The sequence below is a fragment of the Bombus huntii genome, chromosome 6 (genome assembly GCF_024542735.1).
Source record: "Bombus huntii isolate Logan2020A chromosome 6, iyBomHunt1.1, whole genome shotgun sequence".
In the NCBI taxonomy this organism is placed as follows: Eukaryota; Metazoa; Arthropoda; class Insecta; order Hymenoptera; family Apidae; genus Bombus; species Bombus huntii.
Genome location: NC_066243.1, coordinates 5,003,176 through 5,030,581, shown reverse-complemented (window position 1 = coordinate 5,030,581; position 27,406 = coordinate 5,003,176). Strand labels below are relative to the sequence as shown.

General features: G+C 31.2%; 2 protein-coding genes across 17 annotated transcripts in view; one reads left to right on the top strand and one right to left on the bottom strand.

Moving 5' to 3' along the window:
- The window catches only part of LOC126866969 (probable serine/threonine-protein kinase samkC), a 25,991-nt gene extending 6,021 nt beyond the window's left edge, over positions 1-19,970 (top strand). For 11 of the 16 annotated variants that reach the window (XM_050621022.1, XM_050621025.1, XM_050621027.1 and 8 more), the window contains 6 exons: positions 3,012-3,167; positions 5,824-5,924; positions 11,037-11,116; positions 13,752-14,036; positions 15,029-15,139; positions 18,863-19,970. In XM_050621022.1, the coding sequence (XP_050476979.1) occupies positions 3,043-3,167; positions 5,824-5,924; positions 11,037-11,116; positions 13,752-14,036; positions 15,029-15,139; positions 18,863-19,141 (981 nt within the window). In that variant the 5' untranslated portion in view covers positions 3,012-3,042 and the 3' untranslated portion in view covers positions 19,142-19,970. Of the gene's footprint in view, positions 1-3,011; positions 3,168-4,448; positions 4,728-5,258; positions 5,320-5,823; positions 5,925-11,036; positions 11,117-13,751; positions 14,037-15,028; positions 15,140-18,862 lie in introns of those variants that run through there. The other 5 variants (XM_050621029.1, XM_050621031.1, XM_050621032.1 and 2 more) reach the window with 5 other exon arrangements.
- Positions 19,335-27,406, bottom strand: LOC126866930 (probable E3 ubiquitin-protein ligase HERC4). Its single transcript, XM_050620950.1, has 19 exons — positions 27,078-27,406; positions 26,478-26,558; positions 25,691-25,883; positions 25,483-25,593; positions 25,286-25,408; positions 24,924-25,199; positions 24,705-24,856; positions 24,525-24,641; positions 24,178-24,444; positions 23,946-24,073; positions 23,584-23,752; positions 23,204-23,503; positions 22,924-23,118; positions 22,747-22,830; positions 22,429-22,617; positions 21,658-21,968; positions 21,424-21,573; positions 21,007-21,346; positions 19,335-20,912 (listed from the first exon to the last, which is right to left on the bottom strand). The coding sequence occupies exons 2-19, from the start codon at positions 26,478-26,480 to the stop codon at positions 20,760-20,762; spliced, it is 3,261 nt and encodes a 1,086-aa protein (XP_050476907.1). The 5' UTR covers positions 26,481-26,558; positions 27,078-27,406; the 3' UTR covers positions 19,335-20,759.

Genomic DNA, 27,406 nt, shown 5'->3' with positions numbered 1-27,406 from the left:
CGGGCTTTGTGTTATATTTCTGTACTTTTAACAAGACAGACTGAAATAGGTAAACGAATAATTGTAGCACAAATTAAAGAATAATTTGTAATTATTGTTACAATACTACGTCAAATATTAATTCTTTGGAATATATTCAAACTGATTAAATATGGCCTAAATATTACAAGAAACGGCTATGATATATTTTACGTGTATCTTATTCTTCTTTTTTTTATTATTTTCTTTCCAATAAATATATTTTCCTAGCTGTGTGTTAAAGTGAGCAACTATGCGTCGCTCGGACCTTTGAGAGGATAAATATTTTGAACTTTGGGGTTGTACAGTTGAATCTCTCTTTGAGAAGTTAAATCTTCGTAAAATTATTTTTTTAATATTCATATTTTTCTTCAAATTCTCACTTGTTTAACACTCACTTTACACATTCATTTCCCCAACATCTTTTCTAGGCTATCGAAGAATATTCAATAATATTAACATTTCATCCACGAATTTCGATGATTTTTTAATATATTGCCAGAGGCATGATTCTGAACATCTTTTTCTTATACATGTAACCTGCGGTCGAGCTTACTTTCAGAGATATTCACAAAGAACTGTCGGTACCAATATAGTGGAGTTTACCTATAGGCAACTTTTTGTAGACAACATTGTAAGTACCAAACATCAGATATTTTAGATGCGAGAAGAAGCTCCTCTGACTAAAGATTATTTTCAAAATTTAATTTGTTTTGACTATTGTAGGATCTTGTGTAAAATAGTTCAAATTAAAAATTTTCTTTTTCTTTGCACTAATGTAATCGAAATTCATCAGTAGAAGAATGTGTAAAAAGCCTGTATGTTCTACTTTTTAGTTATAGAGAAAAATGAATGTATCATTCATTTAAATTTCAATATACTGAATCCTATTTGTCCCTAAATAATTTGTATAGAAAAAAATATATTTTTTCAAGATCTTTTTATTTTTATTATAAAAGTATATTTTATAATGTTAGTTTATAATGTAATAAAAGAACTGAAAAATAATTATTACAATATAAATTAATATAATATAAATATAATATAAATATTATTGTATTAATTATAAAATTGGTGATATTTAGTGTCCATGTGTTCTAGCATGTCTATTGTTTAACTTATATCGTTTCATACAGAGGCGATGTTGAACATACCAGTGGCATCACCTTTATTTACAATCTTTATTTACATCCAATTATTTACAAATGGAAGTTGCTTTTAAAATCTGTGTTATAATGTTCCCATTGGCATGTAACACATTATATATACGATAAAAAGCAACATGTTTGTATTTTTGCATTTACATTGTTGTCTACAAAAAATCTTCAATTGTTCGTCCGTCACAGCGTACGCGCTTAATAATGCTGCTTCATGACGGCCGAATAATGTAACGCCCAACCTAAATCTAATTCTTATCCTTTGTTTATAGCTTTTGTATATAGGTTTTGGTTAGGTATCAGTTGCTGTGAAGGGGCCGTCAACCAATGCTAACGCGTATGCTGTAATATATATAGTGATACCGACAATTTTTTGCGAATATTTCGGAAACTAAGGCCGAGCGGCGGTTATATGTATAGACAAAAGTTGTTCAAAATGTTGATTTCCGCAACATATCTAAAAATCATTGAAATCGGTGAGGTGGATGAGGTACTAATAGTTACCGGATATGTATATTGTTCATGTCAAATTTGATACGGATATGTTTACCGATATAGAACCCTTTACAGAATATGTGTGTGCGTGCGTGCGTGCGTGCGTGCGTGCGTGCGTGCGTGCGTGCGTGCGTGCGTGCGTGCGTGCGTGCGTGCGTGCGTGCGTGCGTGCGTGCGTGCGTGCGTGCGTGCGTGCGTGCGTGCGTGCGTGCGTGCGTGCGTGCGTGCGTGCGTGCGTGCGTGCGTGCGTGCGTGCGTGCGTGCGTGCGTGCGTGCGTGCGTGCGTGCGTGCGTGCGTGCGTGCGTGCGTGCGTGCGTGCGTGCGTGCGTGTGTGTGTGTGTGTGTGTGTATTAAATAAATATTTTCACTTTTATGAACATACGGTAAGTTACAAAGTATTGGTACACCCTTTATAACAGAAGAACTTTTTTTAAAATTAAACTAAACGATTTGAGTTTTTTTGAGAGGCTAGAAAAATTAGTCCACTAGATGATGTGTAAAAGAAATATTGAGAAGATTGAAATTAGAAGAATGGCGACGAAAGTAGAAAAGGTCGCCTTGTATAACTTTTTTGTGAATCTACAGTGAAAATTTCAAAAGTACATTTTGTAAATTTATGTTAGTTATTCATATTGAGAATTGTATCGAAATTGGTCGATGCAAAAACAAGCTAAATTTATCACAGTAATAAGCTGAAAGTTCCGAAAAACTGCGATTTTTACCATTTTTAACCATTCGTAGCTTATACCAGTGTTAACTAATTTCGATAAAATTTTCAACATGTATATGACTGATATAAATATTCAAAATGTGTTGTTTAAATTTTTATTACAACATTTGTATAAGGAGACCTTTACTGTCTTCATTGTTATTCCTACCAATTTCAATTTCCTCAACATTTCTTTTACATATCATCTAGTGAACTAATTTCTGTAACCTCTCCAAAAATTTCAAGCAGTTTGGTCCTATTTTTAAAAAGTTATTCTGTTTTAGAGTGTAGGAATATTTTTGTGACTGACTATACATATATAGATACATGGTATGCTCTCTCTATATATATGTACATATATATATATACTCTGTAGTCTATATACATATAATACAACATTACAAATGTTTAAAATATTTTCGAGGCACACAAAATTGTTAAAACTTAAATATTTAATATTATATCAACTATAGAAAATCTATAAAATTATTACACGTGAGTTATTTCTTATTAGCAAAATTCATAATCAAATGAAAATAACGATAACAGTAGATATAAATATCTACTTTCTCTTCAAATTTTAGTTTTATATAACTTTTTACGTAACTTTTGTCTTTTTGTTATTTTTCAGAATTAAAAGGTGATTGCGCAAAAGCACAAGCATGTCTGCGCAGAGGGCAATGTTCGTGAACAAACAATTCAACTCTCCTATCAATTTGTATTCACCTCAAGCAATACAGGAAACTTTGGATAGGCAAACTCAAGTTCTAGCTAATGGTGCAGTTGGGTAAGTCGATTTTTCTATATTCAAGGTTGATAAGTTTAACAATACAAATTGTGCCACCACTTATCATTTGTGTCGAAATCCGATATGCGGTGTAACTTTTGAAAATATCTTCTGTTTTCTGTTCTACGTTACACATGCCAAAAAGTAATTTACGTGGTTTTGGTTATATAACTATTAATAGAGAGAAAAAGCAATCCAATTTCAATTTCAGTATGTATAATCCATAATATACATTTCTCAGAAACAACTATACAACCATACACTTCAATAGTATATTTTCTCACACACTACATAATACACTTATAAAGTGGTACACAATTTATTTAATTATCTTACTTATAATATATAATTCGTCTTAACTAAATATTATGTAATACGAAAGTGTAGATACTTCCGTTTTCATGACACATTTTACATATTTTCCGAGTTATATTTTACGAGTAAAAACTTTATTTTATTCGTTGTAAATTCTCCAAATACTAAAAAATAATTGTACTGCTGATTCACAATGCTATAAGCATGCAGTAATGGAAAGAAACGCGTTGAACAATATCGACAAAAATAATTCTTCCCTCACCGAGTCACTTAGATCGCTGAAATAGAAAATCACACGTTACCTCGATAAAAATCTATAATTAGTTCATCCTTTCTTTATCTTTACAACTTTTCATAATATGTGCACAATATGTCGTTACCATTTTTATTTAATTTCTTCTTCTTCGGCACATTATTTTCGTCGAAATTTTTGTTTCGATTTATGCAATCTGTAGAATTTCTAGAATTCCAAGAATTTGTTCAAGTTTAAAATGGTCCCATAGTGTAAACTAGCAAACTAATTTAGCAAAGTAATTATAACAAATAAATAATGAACAATATATAAAAACTGATTAATCGGAACGTCAATCTGTATTACATAAAAAGCCAGCCAACAATTTGTGCATTTAACGTTTAACCAACCGATTCTAATTAAAATTGGCAATTTCGTGGCGCACGTCAGAATCCGGAAGTGTCTCGAAAGATGAATAGTTAAACACGTTGAGAAGATGAGAAGACAGAGGATTCATTGGCACCGCGACCACCTTGCGTCGATCAAGATAGACTGCACCTGGTCCACGTGTGTCGTTTGACGGATTCATATCGATCCTCCCGTCAACTTGTGGCTGCTGACCGGTTGCAAGTCGATGAATCAGCCTTCTCGCCGTCATTGGCGAGTCGACCGTTATTTTCAGAAGACCGAATCACACCGAGTTAGAAATAAACCCCTCTCGAATCCTATAGCCGTTGCGCAAAGTTCGCGAACGCTGTCGTACTTGACTTAGTTTCGCGTTTGGTGGCCTCGGTGTGCATGGTACACCACCGGTTTTCTCGTGCGACTTACGACTTGTCTTCTGTATCGTCAACCCTTTCCTTGTGATCAACATGCTCGCCCAAAGCAGGTGATTCTAGCTGCGTCTATTCTTTGTCATATAATTGTGTCGAAACAAATAGGAAGGATAAGTTTGGTTCGGTTTGAAGGAATTGGTCGAATTAACTGTGAGAAAGAATTATAAATATCGTAAGGTTAATCTCGATTCTTTTCTTCAATTGTATCGTGTGCTTGTTTCTTTTAATCTTTAATACGTAAATGTGAGCCTTTTCGCTACATAACTATCACTACACTTCGTGTGTTTTACTTTAATTTAGTTTTACTTTACTTCACTTTAATTTAGAATGTTTGGAGGCGTTTGGAACGTTTGGAATTTTTCCGAATTTGCTTAAAGGCTTTACTCATTAAAAAATGCGCCGAACGTAAAAGTCCTAATTTACTATACTTTAAGGGTACTGCGTTCTAAGTACGTTCACTTAGGAAGAGTTAAGTATTTTTAGGAAGAAGATTAGAATATAAAGAAAAGATTCAAGGCTTGCCAAAAGTGCAAATAAGGGAAGGTATGGCAATAATGTATGTTCAGTGTCGAGGATATTATATTTTATCGTACAGCCGTTAGTCAAAGTTTCAGGTGAAAATTTAAACTTAACTTAACTCCGACCCATCTCTCTTGTCAATTCGACACACTTTTCCGGTAGAAGATTATACTATTCTGCCATTTATAGAACAATCTTTCGGTACCTTTGACCTGCGGATGAAATCTGATACCTCTGAAGGAGAAATAGTGTAAGTGCGTGTGAATGACAAAAAGCAAAATTAATTATTTATCTTCTCGTTTCATTCACATTCTGTCAATCTGATACACGAGGAACACATTAAGTCGCGAAAATGGGGGACAAATGAAGATTAAAAAATAAAATAAAGGTTATCAATAGAGATTGTGTTAGATTCTTTACGCTTTTGTCTGTATGATGAAATTTATATACATATTCTTATTAATTTAATAACAATATCCTTCTTAGATAACGTTATATAGGACAGTTCAAAATAAATATACTTTTACTAAATATTGAATCCACAAATTGCGATAGTAAATAATAAAGATGAACTTACTAATTTGAGCATACAATGTTCCACTTATTCAGATATAAAGAGCTATATGTTATGACAGTTCCATTTGTACTTCGCTTGTTAAAGTTATTTTTACTATGTAATATAAATAGAAAGTTTACCTGATATTTATTGGTGGATAATTTGAATAATAAATATGAACTTTAATGAATTTTTCAGGATCGATTTCAATCAACTCGCCAAACCAGCGAATTTACAAAACAGTGCGGTCCTACGAATGCTTGAAGAGGAAGAAGCAAGGCAACGAGGTGGTCAACCCAGTAAGTAAATAAAGATTATCCTAGTTCCTTCCGAGAAGTCGTTTCTTGCTACTAAATCAGCGTCTTTTCAATGTAACGTTATCTCTAGAATATGACAGATAATATGTACGTGTATGTATATTGTACATAGTCTGGTAAATGACCTCACGTGATCATGTAAAATGTAAATGATCTCGTATAGAACGTCCTCTATTACTTCTAACTCTAGAAAAACGTCTATTATTTGCCATTTTTTAGTACATTGAACTTTCTCGAGACGAAGTTAGAGTAGGTTATAAAGTAACTTATACAGGGTGTCTCCGAAATCATGGTACAAGCAGTCGGGTGATGATTCCACTTTCAAAAATAAGTCGGAAAAGAAGGATAATATTTTTTCGTTTAAGGTTTCGTTTTTGAGAAAAATAAATTTGAAGATACGTCAGGCGTCCGTGTACCAATTGTAAGTTTCGAGGTCTTTCCGTTCCTGTTGATATCTATGAACATGAATAATGTCACAATTTGCTTCTTATCATTACTGTTATTTTATTTTCACAGTGTCTGTACTGGCAATGATTTTATAAATAAGGATAAGGATATTACTCTTTAAAAACCGTTTTATTAACGTAACAAGTGTTCAAAACGTCAACCGCTCCATGCATAGCTCTGCCCGTCTAAGTTATCATCGATACGAGCAGAAAGAAAAGTCGGATAACTCGAAACTTATAATTACCACACGGGCAGCTGACTGATCTCCAAACTAATTTCTCTCGAAAACGAAGGCTCATTATATTCGCCTCCATTCTTCTTTTTCGACTTATTTTTGCATGCAGAATCACCATCCCACTGCTTGTACTATGATTTCAGAGACATTCTGTATATTAAATTTATTTTACAAACGATTTCAAATTGTTAAAAATATCGCTTATAGTTATCGCTTATAGTTACAATCATAAGCGTACGGTATATTAGAAACTCAGTTCCCCAAGTGTTTTTCAATAGAATGCAAATAGTCATTAATCACTTTGTAAATTCGTCGATTAGTTTCTCAGAATTTGCACATCACTGTAACGAACGATTTTATGTTCAACATAAAATAGAAGTGTTATTCTCCTCGTTTCAAGTATCTGGCTAAATGTCAAACTGCACATGCAAATAGATATTTCTTCTTTCGTTGACAAACTTGAATATTTTGTCAACTGATACCATAATAATTAACAATCATACAATTGTATGTGCTTTCTCAATGTATCAATCTATATGTTTACATACATACATACATGTAATGTAATTTAATATAATTCATTTCTAAGAAACGACTTCTGACCAATGTACATAGAAAAAATAACATATGCATTGTATAAAGGGAATTAATCGAAAGATTTCAGCCACCGAAGCACCAAGTCGCGCATTAACCCAAATGAAGAAGACTAACAAGAAGCGAATCTTATGCTGCAACTGCTAATCATGAACCAGGGAGACTAACATCACTTTCAGCCAGTTTAACGTATCTACGGAGAGGTGAACACTAACAATGTCACTTGCACGACAAAACTTTGATCGGTCCTTTCTTAATCCTTAACTGCTATTAACAGATTCTCAAGTATTCTAGAAACCTAGAAACATCTTATTATGAATATTGTCATAAATATATTTTCAAGTAATACATGACATTACGTGGCGGACTGGAAATCACAATGATGTACTTATGTAATTCAAAATTCTGAGAATTTGAATTTAATCATACGTATTTCAATTCTTAAAAGTGTTACACTTTCAGTTTCATAGTCGATTACGTTATAATTTTACTTTCTGCTATGACATATTTTCATGTTTTGGAAATATGAGTGTTGATAATGAGTTTGTGAGCTTCTTATAATATAATAAATTAGAATATTATTTTATACAAAAAAAATTGTGAATTGGCTTATACTACCATTTTTCTCAAATAATCAAATATCTTAGTAATCCCAAATTATATAATACATACACAAATGTATATATTGTAGTTTAAAGTGTAGTTTTATAATTTTAATTCCTTATTGATATATGTTACAATTTCACTAAAGAGTTAATACATTTCCATTTTATCATAGCAGTTAAGTGTTAAGTTCTGCTTGTTATCCTTGCTTGGTGATCTTTAGCCTCTTTGCTTTTGTTGTTCGTCATTGATTAAAAATAGTCTGTTTCATGAGCAGTGATAGTAAGTATGATTACAAATATTGGTCTTCCTTTCCTCTGATGGCTTTGTCACCTGCTTTTTTCACAAGCCGCAAATAATCATCTTGTTGCTTGAAATTTGCTGATTTGGTAGCTTTTTGGTAATTAGATAATCGTGTCATTATTACTTACCTACAATTCAGTTATTTTCTACAGTTTCTATTGCTTGTAATTATAAATGTTCATTCTTCCTTTGTAGGATAATAGAAACATGCATTATATTATACTTGTTTGGTGAAAAATAAGTACATCAACCATCGAAAACAATTTATGTAGGAAATTATTACATCTAGACATTATTGCAAAAATGTATTGATAAAGTTATAATTATTTTTACCTATAATTAAAGTCAGAGTTCCTTTGCTACTGATAATCTTGGCTGCCATTTAAATCGTTGTATAAAATGTTAAAATCCTCAAAGCTAACTTGGGCTATCCTCAAAGCTATCTCTATCTATGTCTATCTTGTCTCTAATTAAAATAAGTTAATGAAAAAGCAAGAGTCATTTGTTGAACAGTGATCCTTCTGGAATTCGTAACATCTTCTCATCCGTGTTAATATTAATCCCCCACTTACTGGCCAGTTACCAAGAATCCTCTAAAATCGGTGACTAAAACGATCTACAATAATGAAAGGTACAGGTGACTTGGAGGTAGCGTCAGTTGTTGGCGAGTATCCGTTTTGGCAAAGTCGTATCCTTCTTCTTCTTCTACTACTTCTTCCCTGTAGCTGAGTGAACTTTTTTGTAGAAAGATGTGTGAAACAACGGTACGTTTTACGGAGAATATTTCAAATTGCCGGCTGCCAGTGAAAGTTTGACGTGTGTATACCCGACGTGTGTGTATGATTTGTAATACTGTTTCGTATGTGACATGCAATTTTCATGATTTTATTGTGCCAGGAATTTACCGTGTTGTAAACTGTGACTTGTGGAGTGTCTATTGAATACGAGGAAATTACGTTTTATAATATAACATTTTATAATATATTACATGCATATAAGTAATTATACTCCAGATTATTTTTTTTTTTTTTTTTTTAGGAAAAGAATTGGCGTTTGTTATTAACAAAAGCGTGTTTTGTGAAACTGTATTAAAACCGTATATACGACGGTATACGCTTCATAAAATTACGTGAAAGGTCGAAGATTCTGCGAATTAATGGAATATAGGCAATGTTGCTTCAAGTGTGATTAAATAAACAGATATCTTATATATTTGAAATGCGATAGCGAACACCTGTCAAGACCAGTAACGAGACAAATTTTTGACTAACATAAGTTTAGGAGTATATAGTTGATTTTCTTTCATAAAATCTCAGTGAAGATTGTGTCACTATCGGAATAATACATCCAAACATTTAATCAATAGGAATTATTTCGCGAGAAATATTTAACGATTTTATAAGCAATCTACCAATACAGTAATACTGACAAAATAATTTCAAAATAGAAACTTGAATGTGTTTTTTTCGTGCCGAGCACCTGTTGAAGTCTTAAATTATTTAGATTTATATCGGAGTAAATTAGTAAGAAATTCGTTTCTATTTCTACAAAATTATTTTTGTATCCATGGTCTCGCGTTGATATCCAATATTCAAAGCTCCAAAACCAAAGAACCTAAAAATACAGCAAGGCTGGGCCGAAATTGTGAAAATTCTTCAGCAATAATCGCGTAAATATAAACTTGGCCAGTACCACGTTGCGGTATAGCAACGTGAATAATAATCCGTTTTATTGACGTAATAACGACTCTTTTCCACGCTTCTTTTTTATTAAACACGGGGAATGAAATTTGATCCAACGTTCCCAGCCAAATGCGTCGATACACTTGTTAAGTATGAGATACGATGACAAGTAATGACGATGATTTGTACAAAACTTGGGCAAACTTATACAAGCTTGTACATTTTATTTGCTTCAAATATCTAAATTTCTGGAGAATAATGAAATTTTAATATAACAGGATAGTAAAATGAAATTTTAAATATCTACATTTCTGAAGAATATTGAGAAGTAGAATGAAATTTTTGAAGATGTTAACATGTATTTTATAAATACATGAACATTTGCATACGTCATGGCTTAAAATTAGTTAACACACAACATGATGCATCAGTGCACATGCCTTCTCGGTCAAGTCACCTTGTATAAATTACAAATAAGCTTTTGTCAACTTCCCAATAGCTTTTCCTAGATGTAAATATGATGCATTTATATGTCGGTTACAATTACACAATGCCTTCTATAATACATATTTCAATTTCGAATCAGGCATTTCGTCATTACTATCCGAACTCAAATAAAGAATTAATTTAAACTTATTTACACAAATCTAATTATTATACAAATATAATACATACTGATCTTAATGATTATATAGCGTAAATTTCGGTATTTATATACATATATATTCATTTATGAACTATATATATAAAGTATATATATATTTGGTAAATGAGCATAACAAATTCCAATCTTGAGAAATAGTTAATAGATTATAGTGAATATATATAGTGAATATGAACAACAATAAACAATATAATAATTTTAATAAACGTTCCTTTAAGTTCTAAATCGAAAATTGATTTTCCTATAGCGTTTAGTATTTGTCCATTTGCTGAATAGAAATTTGACAGTGAATTTTCATAAACTTTTCACTTGCTCCTTTTCTTTTTAGGACATTCGATTGGTAAAGATACTTTTCACGTTAAATACAAATAAGTTACACATATTGTAAACTAAATGTAAATACACTGTTTTCTTGTTACAAGTATTCCACAATGTACAACTGTGTAATTAATATAAACAAATCGCCACATGTACATGTATTTTTTATAAATTAATGTAAATAGGTAAAGATAACAGATACATTTTTCAACTCGTATCATAATAAAAGTTATTTAAATTATTTGCAGGACTTAAGCGCGTAGCTTGGCCTCCACCTCCAGAAGATCAGGATTTGGATTTCGTGGAGCAAGGACCCGTACAAGCGAAGGTAAATTTCACTATTTGTAAGAACCTTGTCGAAACTATACGTATGCTTAATAATGACACTGAATAGAGCAACTAGCGTTAGATACCAGAGACTAGTGTGTTTCTATAGAATAAATTAGTGATACTACCGAACCATAGTTCTAGAACTTTGTACGTACTCTACGATCTACAACTTTAGAACACGATTCTGTAACTGCAATGACTTAGATATTTATCGTAACGGAAAACGATAGACTCCTGCATCTTTGCCCGAAATACATGTGATTTTTGTCTCATTTTTTACCCGCATCGTCGTTGCTTGCCCGTGCATCTGTTATGCGTGCATCAAAGGTTCCACATTTTATGTTTCTCCTCTCTTTTTCTTAAGGAATGTGAACTGTTTCTTCCATGCTTGCTGTTACACAGTAAACCTCCGCCCAGATTAGTCAAGTTACCTAAACTCAAACAGCTTGTAGTGGCTAGGAAAACTATTGCCACACATCTATTGCATCTATATGTATATGCATTAATTAATTAAAAAAAATAAATAAATAATTGTAATATTTAATTCTAGTAATTTCGTGTCATCTAGTTAATGGCACTTTAGTACGACTATAAAAATTTCGTACTGTGAGAATGAAATATAGGATTTGAGAAAAAGGTACATTTTGTAGCCACTGTAAATTTGAATAAATTGAAATCTCTTCATCAGCGTGAAACTTTCGTTCACTTAACGTAAAGTGCACTTACTACGGTTAAAGAAACATTATTCAAAACACCTCATTTCAAGTAATTTGAAACATTTTACTCGTGTGAATTACTTCTGTTATTTTATTTTCGCTTGGAACATATACAGTACTTTCATGTTTCAAATGGTTCAAAAGTTAATTGCTAAGTAACATCTACTTCTTTTCAACTTTACACTCGATCACACTTTAGTTAAACGTATGATTTAGAATGGTCCAACTATGTACTTATGCACGATAGTATACAATATCTCTCTGCTATGTTTATAATCATAATTGATAATTGACATTATAACTACATACCTTCTTTTTATTTTCCACCAAGTATTTGAAATTACTTTTGAAAATAGATTGCTTCAACTCAAATGCCCTGAATTCAAGTAACTTGACTAATTTGGACGAGGCTTAAAGGTGAGATTTCCTATAAATGTTAAACGTTTGCGTATGAATTTTGGACACAGCAAACCAATCACAATACACTTAGATGGCACAAGGAAGATTTTCCTGTAACGTAAAAACATATGATTCGTTATCCAATTGTTTTGTAAAATATAACTTTCAAATCTACAGTTTAAATACGCCAAAGTTCGTTGTTTCAAAAAGCTATAACACTTTTATCTTTATTGCAGACATTAAACAGCCATATGATAAAAATAAGCAATAAAAGACACGATAATCAACTTTTTTTAGTGGATTATAATATTTCAATTACAGAACAAACGACCGATACGAGATCAATTTTAGTGCCATTTTAGAACCAATGCAAAAGCGGCAAAATAGATAAAAGCGATAGAAATACTGATACAGGAAACAGAAATTTCGTTTCCTTGTCTCATGACAGATCTTTAGCCAGTTGGTTGGAATATATTCCAAGTTTGTTACTGCGTGCTGTCGCAAGAGTCAGTAGACTGAAGAGAACGAAGCCATACGAGATACTGGAACGAAAAATAAGGAAATGGAGTGGAAACATTATTGAGTGTTATCCGTACGCATACGATATCCACATTATCAAATTTGCTGGTTGACTCGGCAAAGCCAGTTGCAAACGTAATATAGATATTTAAAAAAGAATCTTACGACTGTTATTCAAGTTAAAAAAAGGCTACGTATTGTTTTAACATTTGGCTGTGAAATGCATTATGGAAATGGAAATACGTTAAATCTCCGATGAAAATTTTACAATTTTATTGTTTTATCTTATAATTGTATCTTATAATTACAAGATTCGATTTCATTGAGGATTACCAACATATTTGATCTTCTGTATTACTTGAGTTACTATAACGATACTTGTAATGTTTTAGATACTTTAGAATCCTACAGTAGCAGCATTAATATGTAATTCGAAATATCGAATTACAAAAATGAAATCGAATTAAAAAAATTCTTATATCGAAATCCATATCGTCGCTGTCCTCAAAGCTTTTTCTCTAAATCGATGATATACATTATTTTATAAATTAGCAAATAATTAATTTTATAAATCAATAAGTTAAAATTTATAATCCAAGTTATACTTTACTTTGGAAAGAATTGGATAAAGAGTTATATTCAGTGTTTTATAAAGTGGGAAATTTTGTGAAAGAAGTTTATATAGGAAATCTCAGTGTAGTCAGTTTATTTGCGACTTTGTGCACGTGTCCCGACGACTGTAATACACGTTACGTCTGCAGATCATATCCATAGTATTAATACAAAATGTAAATGCATTTGACGACGCGGTTGACTACACCATCATGGATATCGAGGCGGATATCCCGAGACTATTTCTCCAAAGAAACATGCCTCAGTAACGCGCTCGAAACAATTCGAAAGGATGATTAGAGCCGGGCGAGCAAATTCACCGTTCGATGCCTAGATTGGCGATACCTACAAAAGCCTCTGTTTTCCCTTTTATTTTCCCTCCGAAAGACTCGTGGAATCGGTGATCTCGCCTCGTACCAGAGCAGTCCCTCGTCAGGTTCATCACCCCAGCCGCCTTCGACGATCGCTCGTTCGTCGACTCGAAGCGCCGTTCCATCGTCTCCGTCGCCCGTTAGTCCTGGTGGAACACTGCGACAACCGTCACACTTTCAACTTCAGTCAGCGCCAAAGGGTTGGCGACCGGTAACACCACCGGCTACTTCTCCCATCTCGCAACAACCGATACAGCCGAATTGGTACAATCAGCAACAGCAACAAGATCATCGTGCTCAGGTAAGTGGTCAAAGCATAGGTGTCGGCTTCCCTTACATTGTGCAAGCAGTGCGTTGGAATTATTTGAAGAGCGAAGAATTGTATTTTATCGTAGGAATTATCGAAGAAATTATTGTTGGAAAGCGAAAGGGCAAGTAGAAAGTGACGAGTTCAGTTAGTAATTAGTTTCGATTTCAGAAATAAGGACTATTGGATTTAGTAAGAGCAAATGATAAAAATCTGGAAATATTCTATTTCTTCTCGTATAATGTTTTAACTGTATAGAACTGTAATATGCATTTTCGATTGATACGATCTATGTTCCACTTGTTTTATAGTATCTAGATATAATATTTAAGCTACATCCGATTACACATTTTGTAGCATTTTTATTACTATTTTTTGCGAGCATATTTTACCTGATTTCGCCTGCTTTAAAATGGGCAATTGTTTATTTTCCAATGATGCGTTATCATAATATTCAACGTTTTCAACAATAAATATAGGTGATAATACAGATAGAAAGATTGTAAATTGTGGAAATAATGGTATTTGTGAAAAATTCTTTTGCCTCCATAAATGATTAGATATTATTTTAAATTCAAAATTAAAACTAGTTGAGCAATCACAGAAATGAGAGGTGGCATACTTTTTAAAGAAAATTAGAGAAAGAAGAATAAAATTCAAAATATTCTCGTCAAATATTCAAATTTCTCTCGTCAACTTAATTACGTATAAATTTATAAAATTTTGTTTAAAGTCGACACCTATGTACAGGTGAAAAGTTCAACAGGTGGATCGCTTCGCAGAAGACGTGTACGATAACAAGGAACTTACTGTAATTTCCGAGTGTTTTATGTGTACCTTCCTCCACTGTTCTGGAAACAAGCGTGTAGTCAACGGCTGTTATAATACGAGATGTATCTCCTTTGGATACTCGATACGTTCGAAAAATCTATTGCATCGCGATTATAGAATTTATAAGATTAATCTGATCGTGTTGTTAATTACAGCAGCATCCTCAAGATTATAGTTCACCACGATTGGCACAAACTCACGCTCCTGCCGTTTTTGAAGCACCACCGTCCACAATCACACTTCGCCCGGAGCCTCCAATCTCACAGGTAATACTTTTAATTAAGATATTTCCAATTAACTCCTTGTACATTCGTATATACGTACATTTTGTACGTTTAATCTGCCATTATAAACAGAAAATTGTATTAGTCGAGACTCCTTCTCGGCGATCAGTTGTCGTGTACAGGAATGGATTATATGTAACACATACGATATTTTGCTGAACTTAGAAAGAGACAGCGCGAGTGAAAGAGAAAGAGATGCGAAAGTCGACTTGATGAAAAGAAACACATCGGTTAGACAATGTTGATGCAACAACGGAATTTTTTCATTTTCAATCTTTATTGAATAAAACTTTTACCAATGTGATCGAGAGGTTTTTCTGATTAAAACATGACCAAACACGAAATGATTTGGAGCATATTTGTCTATTTAGTTACATTAACTTATTTTCTTCCGTCCATTAAATATACTTATAAATGTGACTAAAACTATACCACGTTTGATCTCATTTTAATCAGAAAAATCTCACAAATACATTAGCAACAATTTCATTTTGAAAAAATCAAAAATAAAAAAGTTTCGTCATTGTCTCATGGATAATTTGTATTTTTTCATGGACGATTGAATTCAGATCAGATTACACTACTCAGCCTTCGAGCTTTACAGTGTACCAACGGTAACCTTAAATTCCCTTAAGGAGATCTTCTCCCAGTAGTAGAAAATATTGTAATAATATCGATAATAACGGATATGTACAGTAGTGGATGAAAGTTTAAGACGTCTATCTTTTTATGAATTATGGCGCTATACTATAAATAATGAATAACCAATAGTTCGCAACTGTCCGCTATTAAATTCTACTCTAATATAACACCATTTCCAAGTGTATTGTTCATACTTATACTGCCCAGTGCTTATGTGCCTGAGCAGAAGCAATTCCCAGTTTCCGATTTTTACGACTGAGTATTGGATTCGTCCGAAACTTCTCCGAGGCCGAAATCATGAAGATAACCCCGAACGGTTCTTATAAAAATATTCAGATCATTTGTAGAGTAGACTTCTTTTTAAAAATCAGTAGCAGTTCGAAAATAATCCTTTTCGGATAAGCGGTGGATGCAGTGGTTCATCTTTGCTGTAGTTTTTTGGTTCATCGTAATAGCATCCATTTTTTGCTAATTTTATAACTACTATGCCTGCTTATGACCTGTCTCAGATGTTCCAATAATATTTGCTGTATTTCTACAAATATCTTTTTCTTCTTGCGTAGTAATGTAACCATTTTTCTATCTCCTGAGCGTAGATTGCTTTACCCACGGTTTTCATTTAAATTTAGAAATTGTTATTTTAAATTTAGTATCTCAAGTTAAATAGACTTATTATCGTTCGATTAATTCGAAGCACCGCTGTGTTTGAATTAATTAATTAAAGTTCACAGTAAATACAGCATGAAATCGTTTCATATTCATCCTCTCAAGCACATATTGTTCATGTTTTCAAAGTCTCGTCGTCGTTCGTAGCTAGAGTGTGAGTGCATATGTAATAGCAAGGACAACTTCGAACTGTTGGTTATGTAGCATCTATAATATAGTGCGATAATCTATCAGAAAAGTAGTCATCTTAAAATTTGTCTGCCATGTATTTTGTTACCATGTATGGTATATTTATACGTATGGGTATTTAAAACTTAGATATATTTATTTATGTGAAATAGAGATTTTTTATTTCGAATAACGAAAGCAAATAAAATAAAATAAAGAAAGAAACGAAAGAAAGAGAAAGAAAGAACAAAATAAAATTGGGTATTTCATCCACGCACATTCCTTATATTAGATACATTCTAGTTATAACGCTATAATTTGCGGAAATAGTATGAAATAATACAGAACGCCTGGCATGAGTTCAATCCTGAAATATGTACTACTCTCACGATTTTCGAGGAATCGTTTATAAAGTTTACAATCTTCGGTTCCTCCGTTATAATTCACTTGCGAAAAAATAGTTCTAATAAATCTGACAAATGTTTCAAATATTTCGAATCTTGTATGTACAAGAGACATGAATTATGTGCGCAAATTTTTCTATCTCTTCCAATCGCAATTTTGAAAAATTATTTAGATCGTAAATACGTTATTTAATTGTACGTAAAATTCTCAAGATAGTAATGATCCTGTGTAAATTATCTTGGGAAAATGATCAAAATTGCTTTTTGATAAAAAAATTTACATTTATTTTAAAGACATTAATCTGTAAAGGCTTTAACTCTTCCAATCTTTAGATTATAGGGGAAATCTTTTTTATTAATTTGTCCAGAGATTCACTTTATCTTAAATAAACAACTTATACGGTTCCAAAAACAAGCTACATTAACTTCAAAAAATGAAACGGAATGATCCTTGGCCAGTTTGAATCGCTTTCATGGACATATATGTCTGTAATAATAGTGAGCAATTTGGTCAATATCTCTGATCTTTTTAAGCTTTGATATGCTAAGAAGGGCTATCTAAATAAGCAAAATATCACAAAAAAAAAGTGTTACAAACAGTTGTACGTATGTACTTCTAATTTTACTTTCGAACTAAATCTAACCCTAATCCAAAAAATTTCTCAACAAGCAAAACTGGGTTGTATTAACAGTAGTATTAATCCAGTACTTCACTGTTTCACCTTACTGACATCCAATGAATTTATTCTTTGAAGTGATTAAGTAGTGAAATGCTGGTTGGCCGTCACAGGGCGACTGCCACTAATCCAATCCAACTTAAAAGCTAAGGCCGAGCGGGAGAAAACTTTTCATTGACAAGTTTACCGATTTAGCCCTGGTAGGCGAATCGCAAAATAACGAAATTATCTGGGGTTTTTGCTAAATTGAGGTTAGGTTTAGATTCACTTCTAAAGTAAAATTAAGAGTATTGTGATATTTCACTCATTTAAATATCCTTTTCTACTATATTAAATGAGTAAGATGTGATTAACTTCCCAGTATAATTTCTTAATGCCATAAACCTACCAGGTTTACCTTTACATGCACTTACTTTAAAAATAGGTACACCGATAATGTTATTAGACATGTTAGACAATGTTAGAGACATTAATCCTCCAAAATTATGTGATGATACCCATCTACAAGTCAATATTTTAAGAGATTATGTCATTGAGGCAACTATTTACTTTGGATTGCACTTTTATTATTGATTGGTGTGGTGCAGGCGAAAAAGTCGTTATTCCTAGAATACCTATAATCCCCTCAGATTTATCGTTACAATTTAAACGTCCCCAAGTTTCTATCAGAGTTTGCTTTGCAATGAGAGACTTAACTCCAATCGCAGAGTTAAACTCTGAAAGTAGCTGACGTTGATCTGCGGAATCCGTACTCGCATAGTCAATTATACATAACATATTCACACGTGAATTCCAACTACAGTCTTTACCTACTAGCGCCTAATGGTGAAACTGAAAATATTGTTTATGAGAAGGCCCTCATCTAAAAGAAGACTCACATTCTTTGGTAGAGATATGTCCACAAGAGGTAGCGCAAACAGTTCTCACGCATGAACATTTTAAATGTGTTTATTTACTATACTTTAGATACATTAAAAGTTAAAAGCATCATTATCGACTGTATTAAATGCTGGTCTCAGCTTGAAAAACATATCATGCAAATCATGTAATCCACGTATGTAGCCTCGTATATAACCTAGATTAGAAATTATAGCATTAGTGGCCTAAGCTGTATCCTGATATTTATAAATAACGAAATATTATTTCAGGCACCAGCGCCAGTTTACCAAGCACAACCTGCCGCGACAAAGGCTCCAGTAAGCGGAAACATGAGAGGAGACTTGAAGTGGCCGCCAGCATCGGTGAGAGCTCAAACGGAAGCCGAAAACAGAGCTAGGATGGAATTAGCGAAAGGTCCTGCTGTTAGACCTCGCAGAGTGCACAAGGACTATAGCGGATTTTTCGCTCAACACGCTTTGAACAGTACCTATCCTGGTTATCGAGCCCCGCCAGGCACTCAATACTTCACCCCTTCTTATCATAATTAGCAAATTTATTCAAGAGATGTTTACTTTTCTCGTAATATCATCCTGAGCTCGATTTTTCACGACATTTGTAAAAACCGCAATTTCGAGATCAAATATTTGAAAACCTGAAATACTACAAATTTTTAAATTACAAACGGAAAGAACATTAACGTATATATTTCGGTTCAAATTTCTTTATATATATATATATATATATATATATATATATATATAATATGTATATAGGACTTAGGACTGTACACGCATGACAAAATGCGTGTTCCGCTCTTCCAGTTCTTAGTCCAAATTAGTACTTTCACGAGATACACAAGTTACTTTTTCCAGGTTCTTGAAACGCTTCCTGTTCGCATTTTGAATTTTAACATAAATATTTTTGTATACATTGAGACTGATGCAACACTTGCTTTTTCTCGCCTCGACTCTCATTTGCGCGTAAAAATTAAAACAATAGTTTAGCTTTAAAAACATATCCTTTTTACGTAATAAATATAAATAAACATCGACATATAAGTGAAAGTTAATTTTTTTGACGGAACAACGTATATCTCGTGAAAGAATCACAATTAATTCAAATATGTGTTCCGATGGAATATTGCTACCATAATGAAAAATGTCGATTAATGCAGATTTTTCAACGACTAACGAATATCTATGTTCGAATAAACATCGAATAAAATACGACAAATTTTTATGAATAAATCATTAATATCGAATATCGAATATCAAAAAAGTTAAAAAAAATTGACCATGTGTCTATTGACTAATTAACAAAACTTTTTAATAATGTAATATATTGATGTGTATAAATAAAAGATATTTACAGATTTAACTATTAAACTTTTGTCTTTTTAAAAACATTTATTTCACGATACAATTTGAATATAACGCAATAGTTTTCTTTATGAATAATCATACAAAATATGTTTATTTATTAACATTATGTATAAATTGTCTCATATGATTTATAGAATAATGTCCAATTCTAGAATGAATCATATTTCTATTTATTACCTTCTTATTAAAAAAGAAGCAAATAAGTTACTTAAATAAATGTCAATGATCATTGAGTTATCCAAGTACAGATTTATTTTTTGTCAACTAATTAACGTATTAAAATAACTTAATCGTATAATATGTAGTAGTTCTTCAAAAATTAATACACTAACAATCATTATCTTTGATTTATTTATTAATAATTTTCCCTGAGTTTTCTTACTTTTGGGATCCAAACGTAATGTAGTAATTTAAAAAGTACAAGTTTTGTTCTTTTAAATAAGTCATTAATGAAATTATAAGATTAAAGTTTAAAATTGTAAATAATGATTCATCAGAATAACGTGCATAATACAATTTTTGTGTTTCCCTTCTGAATTACTGTATGTTGTACTGATGATTTGAATTTTATATGTACAATTCTTTCAATATTCGACTAGACAACATAGATAAATAAATTGTAGAAAAATAGAACAACAATGATGTAAATATCTTATTCGATACTCAAATATATAGCCTCTAAAAAATACAGAATGATGTAGCTTTTACTTTTTAATGTAATTGAATACTTAGATTTATAGCCGATAGAATATTATGCACGTATCGCATGATTAAAGTAGTAAATTTATACTAAAGAAAAGCCATGGGTTTGCTGAATTGCTTGTAATAGTTTATATCGTAACCTTTCTCGGGTTTGATATCGTGGTAAATCAAGTAAATTAAAACATGTATGAGCAACGGGTAGTAAACGTTCATCACTCATTGGTTGTATTGTAATCTAAAATAAAAAGATATTAAAATATTGTAAAATAGAAAAATATAGATTGCACTAAAGGCTATAATACTATCAGAATAAATTTTAACCGACTTACCCTAATCGCTCTCATGCCTTGTATAGGTATTCTATCACTTCCTGTTAAAAATAATAAAAACTTTTTCTTTTCTTCTAATGTAAGTTCGCGAAACACTTGCCAAAATAGCGCAATCGTAGGATCATCTTTTGTATATCCTTCTTTATAACTTGCATTCCTTTCTAATTCCTCCCAATCGTAATCTTCATTTCCTACTACAACGGCCATAAGTTCATAACTGTGAAATAATTCCAATACACGACCGCCACAAACTTTATGAAAACCTTGATTAAAAGCATAAAAATGATTTTCCACAGATTTGTTTAATGTATAATCTACATATAAATCAACAAATTGTTTCCTGTAAAAATAATTCTGTTAAAATACAAAGTTTAAAATAAAAATGCCAAAAAGGGATTTTAAAAGATATGTGCATACTTATTTTTCAATGTAACAGGAACTTTACTACCATTTGGTGTAAGTTCATATATCTTTTTTTCTCCAAACACTTCCCTGACCACTTCGAAGTGTAAACCAAAAACTTCTTCAAAATCTGCTTCTTCGTAATCAAGTATATTTTGCATACTCCTAAACGATTATTGAACATTGTATACTATTTTGCATTGTATAGTAATATATCTGTTCAAAAAATATATATAATGCGCAATTTACTTGGCAAAAACTGGTGACATATCTTTGATATCATTTAAGGCAACTGGTTCACGTAACAATTTCTTATATAGAGCTAATGGAAATGGTAAATCAATAATTATAAAATTATAAATAACTAGTCCACAAAGGATTCCAATTAAAAAATACATCTTTTCATCCTCAAATGAATCTTCACTGAACCAAATAACTCTAGTTTCTTCATATTGTTTGAACATGCCATATTTGGGATCTAGAATTTCTCTCAGTAATAACATAAAAAACTCCTTTTTAACTCCACCTGCATCTTCTGCTTCCTCGCCGTGAAATTTTACCTTTATAAAATAATGCATTTCAATTATCTATCTATATATATATAAATTTGTATTATACATATAATACAAAAGTGACTGATCTACTCATCAACACCCAGCCCAAACAACTGTACCTAGAAACGTGAAATTTAGACAGTATACTGCTTTTATGACGAAGTATATGAAAGTATATTTGGAAATATCGACATTGAAGGGGTAAAAATGAGAAAAAACTTTTTTTACGTGATAACCGTATTTCTATGTCCACTAAAGTTCGAAAAATGAAATTCCGCATATAAACTTCTCATTAAAAATAAAGAGACAGTGTTTGAGCGATTTTCGAAATGCAACTCTTAAATATAATAGAAGTGTTTAAACAAAAAGGTAATAAACATAAATTCAAATGCTGTGCAGTCGAACCTGTGGGTGGACAGCTAATCTCTTATAAATAAAATATTTAAAGTATAATTATAATACTCACTCGAAGAGGCTTTTTTAAGTCACTAGAGTTATAGTGTCCCAATTCTCGTAAAGTATCAGCAACTATATTTTCCCGTGAAACGTTTAATATTACAAACTGATTATGATGTCGTGAGTCTACAGAAAATGGATCAAGAAATATTTGATTCATTACAGCTCGGGTTGCTGCCTCATTCATTGCTGATTGCATCTATGCACATAACATATGTATACATACATATATATACAAACATAACATAATATATATATAATATGACAAACATAATATAGAAAATATATAAACGTACTTATATGGATATAATACAAGTTCATGCTTTACCTGAATAGCTTGATCCGTTTCAAGCAATATAATTTTAGCATTTGCGTCAAGAAGGAATGGATAATTACAAAACACCTTCTGATACTGAAAAAAATTTAATTAAAAATGTAAATGTTTAATTACTATATTTTTAATAGCTTTTAAAAAGTTTAATAAATCAAACAGTCATTATATTACATAACGTGCTGAAAAAGATTCTTTCTCTGAAATCCACTTTATGTAATCGGCCCTTATGTCTATAAGCTCTACTAATTCTGGCAAATGAAATGTAGAATAAGGTACTTTATTGCCTTCAGAATCTTCATTGTTCAATTTATTTAGCAAGTATAAAGAATCTAATATAACTTGCAACGTCACATCCCATAATATACCCTATATAAAAATATTCAAAATATATAAAATTTTAAGCATATTATATATTTCTTTAAATGATAAAATAAGTATTCGTGAGTATTACCTTATTTGGTTTAGATTGTTTTACATAATGCAGAACAACTGATTTATGAACTCTAACTAATCTCTCAAAATAATGAGGCGGTGCTTCAAGCCACCAATTTCTAACAATTTCAAGGACTTCTGGATGTAATGCTAAAATAGCTTTGCAGAATGGCTTATGTAATAAATTACAATTAAGTGGATTTACGAAACCATGATACAGGGGTAATATTAAATAGATTCTTAAACATTCCGGAGAAATTATTTTAGGTGGCAAGTTAACAAAGGAAGAAATCAAGCTGTCTGATATGCAAGTAAATATCTAAAGAAAGAATAATACATTTATTGTAATTTTATGTATGATAATATCTAAGGTTCGTAAAATTTATTTTTTTTATATACCAATTCTTGAATTGTGCTGTTATCCAATTCTCTAATAATTCCGAATAATTTAGTTGCTTGATCAAGATCCACTCCATGATGCTTACTTGAACATCCATAACGAGCATCGTTTTTAAATAAGAATGATCCATTTACACAGGATAGACTTTTAAATACCGTTTCTAGATATCTATAAGTATATTAATTCACAAAATTGTATGAATGTCATTATTGATTGTTTATAAAAGAAGCAAGATGTGATGAATTGTCAATTGGAAAAAGAATGAATTTTAACTTTTTTAGATTTCTTTTAGATAACCAGTAAAAAGTTCGTTATATTATATACTTCTATAACAGCCTTAGGTACTAACTTTTCTACTCACGTCATAAGTTCATGATCAATAGATGAATATGGTGGAACTCGTTGACATGCCATTAATTGTTCTTCAGTTATCGTAAGAATTTGAGAGGAGCTTTCCAATGTTCTACAGTCATCTGGTTTTATATTATCCTGAAAACAATTAAACATATGATATTTATATTTATATAATAACATAAATACTATTATTAAGTTGTATGAGTACATAATAAGAATAATAATTAAAGAATATCTACATTTTGTGTAACTACTGTAGCAAAACAATGATCTCCACCAGTGAAAATATGTTTAACGACATAGCCAACTGTACAAGAACTGAATTGCTTATCAAGGTCCATCATCGAAGAGCCATTTGGTGCAACCCATGGACCACGTACTACTTGTGGAGTTGGTATGCTTCGAGTAGAATTGTTACCTAATTGGCCTGCACCACCCAAGCCCCATGCATAAACTCTACCTTGTGATGGTACCAATGCCAAGGTATGTCTTTTGCCGCATGAGATCTCAAAATAAAATATTTAATATAGCATAAACACACGTTAATAAACAAATGATGCACCAATCTATATTTTGTGTAATATACCTGTGTAACTGTGCTACCCATAAGTTCCATAACTTGACGAGGTAAAATTTCATTATTATTACTCCCATGTCCTAATTGACCATACATTCCCGCACCACATGTAAATACTCCACCATCCTAATATAAGTTTTACATAACATTATTGATAAAGCTATTTAATGTACAAATAAAAATACTTACAACTGTTAAAAATACAGAAAATTCTTCTCCGCAAGCCGCATAACATATTTTTGCATTTCGTAATGTTTGCAATTGATGTGGTAAATTTCTATTTTGTGTATCATTTAGCCCTAACTGCCCAAATGTATTTTTCCCCCATCCAAATATAGCTCCTACAGAAAAATTTAGTTATTTCTCTAGTTATGAAAATAATTTATTTCGTAACTCTTATTATAATACCTGATTTTGATATAGCTATGCTATGATATCCTCCACAGGCAATAAAAGCAATAGGAACACCAGCTAAAGTATTGATAAGTTTAGGTTTTATTTCACATCTAATATCAATACCTAAACCAAGTTGCCCTTCACTATTAGAACCCCAGCTATATAATTCTCCATTATTTGTTAATGCAAGAGCATGTTTCATACCACAAGCTACTTGTACTATAATACTTGTACCTAGAGTCTTTACCATACGTGGTGAACATTCCATAAAATTTTTGGAATTTAAACCTATAATAAAGATAAAATGTAAGTTCTTAAAAGAATAGTAATTGGAAACTTTGAAATATAATGTTTATAATAATAAATATCATTACCTAGTTGACCTTCTGAATTAGATCCCCAACTAAACAATTGACCCCATTCGTTTACTGCTATGGTATGATATGCTCCACAAGCTACTTTTTTAAATACAAATGCATCTACTCCAAGTATTAATTCTAAATATAAAATTAGATATGTAATCTCATATAAATCTAATTTACTAATTTATGTTATCTATTAACATACTTACGTAATCTTTTCCTTCCTCGTTCATGACCAAGTTGTCCATAGTCATTATTTCCACATGAATATATTTTACCATCATGAGTAATAACCACTGTATAATTTTCACCACAAGCAACTACAGAAAGAAATTTTTTAAAGGTATAAACAATTAAATGAAAATCTATATACACAAATACATGTATGCATGAACATGTGATTATAGTTGAACTTACTTTGCTGAATTTCTGAAGCTTTTTTAAAATCAACTTGACATGGAACTAAAATAATTTCATCCTCTATACCACCTAAACCTAATTCTCCGTGTCTAGTATTACCCCAACAAAACATATCTCCTTTTTTAAGTAAAGATTTTTGCCCTTTTATAACAGGCTCACAGGCCATGCGTCGTTTTTTATTCCAATTTGCCTGCACAAATAATAACATAAAATATAATCATAATATATAACATATATAACATAATATAATAATCTTGTATTTATTCAATGTCTGTATATATTTCTTTATAATATGAATAATTAGACACTTAATTATTTTACACATGTTCTTTTTAAAATTCAAGATACATGCCAACCAAATATAACATTATAGTCGAGTCATTCAATTGTTATTGTGCTTTTATTGAACTAATTTCTTAATACTACGGTTGTTAAGAACTCCATGATAATACATTAGAAATTATATATATGAAATACAAGCAAGAAGTAAATTGAAACTAAATAAATCTACAATTATGATTTAGTCAAATGATATCTAATATAAAAAAAGTGAAATTATTTACAATATATGCTATGATTTGGTTTATTTTGTTTAGTTATATATTATTAGCTTAAGGGTTAGTCATGAAAGGAATGGCTAAAACTTAACTTGATAGATTTCAAATAAATAATATACATGCTTATATATATGTACATACTTTTATAGTATTATATATTAAAATAGTAAAAATAATAATTAATATTTATAATAATTTTTTAATGAAAACATGTATCAATAACTAACCATATTTTTCTATTTCTCTCATACTGAAAGCATCAGAAGTGTGGATGGGACATGCTATTTATGAAAAACTTGTGGTATGGCCTAAAAATAACATTCTTTATAATTCTCTTATATTTAAGACTTTGAAATACAATTTATTAATAATAAAATTGTTTTGATATAGAAAGAGTCATACACTGACTAGTTATATTGTTATTTAAATTTCTAATTTAGAATACAGAGCATGAAAAAATTGAATAATATGTAAAATTAAATTCAAGCAAATATTTCAGCCTACTATCGTTAAAGAAATTAAAAATAATTTAATTTACGTTAAGGATGACTGTGCAGATATTATTACACTGAACACAATGTCATGTAACAAATTTTTATTATACCTGTTTGTCCTGTCATAAGTAAAATTTTATCAAGTTAGGTTAAGAGAAACGGAAGAAATTTAGTAGTTTAGTATGTGATAATATTTAACGAGTCAAGAAGTAACAAATTAAAAATGAAGGAATGTACAAGAAACTGAAACGCAGCAAATTTCACTTATATGTCGATAAGAATTTATTTTTATAGTAAAATACATATTCGTATCGTAATTTTACCGTTACTTACATTTCTCCTAAATAGAGTGTATTTGCGTACTTAAATATAGGTATTAGAAAAAAGACAAAATCTTCTGTATGTACATATATTACAGTCGCGATTACAATTTACTTATAGTGTAAAAAACCTTTCCTTGCTATGAACTTTGACTACTATAAGATCACAATCTTGATAATATCAAGATTAAACATACAGATCCAAAACAAAACTTGAGATCTACAAAATAATAACGAAACTTATATAAAAATATTTGCCTGATATACAATTCTGATATACAACAAGTTCTGATAATTGTTATACAATTTTTCAGCACACTATGTATTTTATAACATTTACAT